The following is a 1,887-nucleotide window of genomic DNA, read 5'->3' as shown; positions in this document are numbered from 1 at the left end:
TCCTGCGCGTGGACCCGGTGAACTTCAAGGTGAGCCGGGCGCGGTGCGGGCGGGGTGGGGCGGGACCGCGGGCCGGGGCGGGGCGGTGTCCCCGTGCGGGGCGGGGCCCAGGCGAGGCCCCGCCCCCGCCCTGAGCCGGCCCCGCCCCCAGCTCCTGGCCCACTGCCTGCTGGTCACCCTGGCCGCGCGCTTCCCCGCCGACTTCACGGCCGAGGCCCACGCCGCCTGGGACAAGTTCCTATCGGTCGTATCCTCTGTCCTGACCGAGAAGTACCGCTGAGCGCCGCCTCCGGGACCCCCAGGACAGGCTGCGGCCCCTCCCCTGCCCTTCACCCTCCCACAATCCCTGCCCTGACTCCAATAAATGGATGAGGACAGAGCGATCTGGGCTCTGTGCTCTCAGTATTGGAGGGAAGGAGGGGAGAAGCTGAGTGATGGGTCCGGGGGCTTTGCAGGAACTCGGTGGTCCCCGCTGACGTCGCGGCCTGGGGGTCACGTGGGGGGCGCTTTGGGGAGGTTCTTGCCCTGAGCACCGGAGCTGCAGCCCGGGTGGAGCAGAGCAGTCCCGGGCCAGCCCACGGCGTCTCCCGGGGCTCTTGGGTCACACGGGCGTTTGTGCGTCTCCCAGCTTTCCCCATCGCCCAAAGACTGTCCCTTCGCTAAGCATATCGGGAGCGTGTCGGGACTCAGGGAACTTTTCCGCAAAGCCTGAAGTCCGAATCCCGGGATTCTGGCAGCTGCGGGGGTCCCTGAGGCCTGTCCCTCCCCGACTCCTAAGACAGTGGGGGTTTCCTGCCCCGCGTTCTCTCTCCGGTTCCTCCCATGGGCTCCCTCCCGGCAGACCAGTCACTTTGCCCGAGGGGAGTAATTACAGATGCCCCTGAAGTCTGGAGTAAAGGTACCCACGCACAACAGCGGGAGTCAGTGCCAGAAACCCTGGGATCCCGGAGGTCGAGGCCTCCCTGTAGGCAGGAGCCCGGACTGGCTACGTTCCCGGCGCAGGCCGAGGGTCCCCGCGTTCCCGCCGCGCTCGGGCCGATAAGGACGGGCGGGGTGCTCGGAGGCTCTATAAGGAGGCCAGGGCGGCGGGCGCGGCCCGCAGAGCACGTCAGGCGGCGCCATGCTCAGCGCCCGGGAGCGCGCCCAAATCGCGCAGGTCTGGGACCTGATCGCGGGCCACGAGGCGCAATTCGGGGCGGAGCTGCTGCTCAGGTCGGTAGAGGCGGGGTCTCCGGGAGCTCAGGGAGGTGGAGATGAGGGTGTTGGGCGCGTGGGCCGCCAACGCCATCCAAAGTCCCTCCGAGGTGGATCCCCGGGGATCTGGGCGGTGTGGGCGCTAGTGAAGCCCCACGCAGCCGCCCTCCTCCCCGGTCACCGGCCTGGTCCTGCAGGCTCTTCACAGTGTACCCCAGCACCAAGGTCTACTTCCCGCACTTGAGCGCCTGCCAGGACGCGACGCAGCTGCTGAGCCACGGGCAGCGCATGCTGGCGGCGGTGGGCGCGGCGGTGCAGCACATGGACCACCTGCGCGCCGCGCTGAGCCCACTGGCGGACCTGCACGCGCTCGTGCTGCGCGTGGACCCAGCCAACTTTCCGGTGAGCCCTTTCCGGCCGGGGCAATAGTGCAGCGCGCAGCTGGGGGAGCTCCGGGGATCCCTAGAGGGGCAGACCCCGTCTCACAGGCCGCTTCTCCTGCAGCTGCTAATCCAGTGTTTCCACGTCGTGCTGGCCTCCCACCTGCAGGACGAGTTCACCGTGGAAATGCAAGCGGCGTGGGACAAGTTCCTGACTGGTGTGGCCGTGGTGTTGACGGAAAAGTACCGCTGAGCCTAGTGCTGCGCAGGCCTTGGTTTGTGCCTGTCAATAAACAGAGGCCCCAAACATCTA

At 68.3% G+C, this 1,887-nt stretch overlaps 1 protein-coding gene across 1 annotated transcript; it reads left to right on the top strand.

Moving 5' to 3' along the window:
• The first annotated feature begins 1,082 nt into the window (after positions 1–1,082).
• HBM (hemoglobin subunit mu) lies at positions 1,083–1,887 on the top strand. Its single transcript, XM_023199147.1, has 3 exons — positions 1,083–1,212; positions 1,392–1,596; positions 1,699–1,887. Exons 1-3 carry the CDS (start codon positions 1,121–1,123, stop codon positions 1,825–1,827), a joined length of 426 nt encoding a protein of 141 aa, XP_023054915.1. The 5' UTR covers positions 1,083–1,120; the 3' UTR covers positions 1,828–1,887.

The sequence above is a fragment of the Piliocolobus tephrosceles genome, chromosome 17, assembly GCF_002776525.5.
Source record: "Piliocolobus tephrosceles isolate RC106 chromosome 17, ASM277652v3, whole genome shotgun sequence".
NCBI classification, from domain to species: Eukaryota; Metazoa; Chordata; class Mammalia; order Primates; family Cercopithecidae; genus Piliocolobus; species Piliocolobus tephrosceles.
This window is presented reverse-complemented; position numbering and strand designations above follow the sequence as displayed.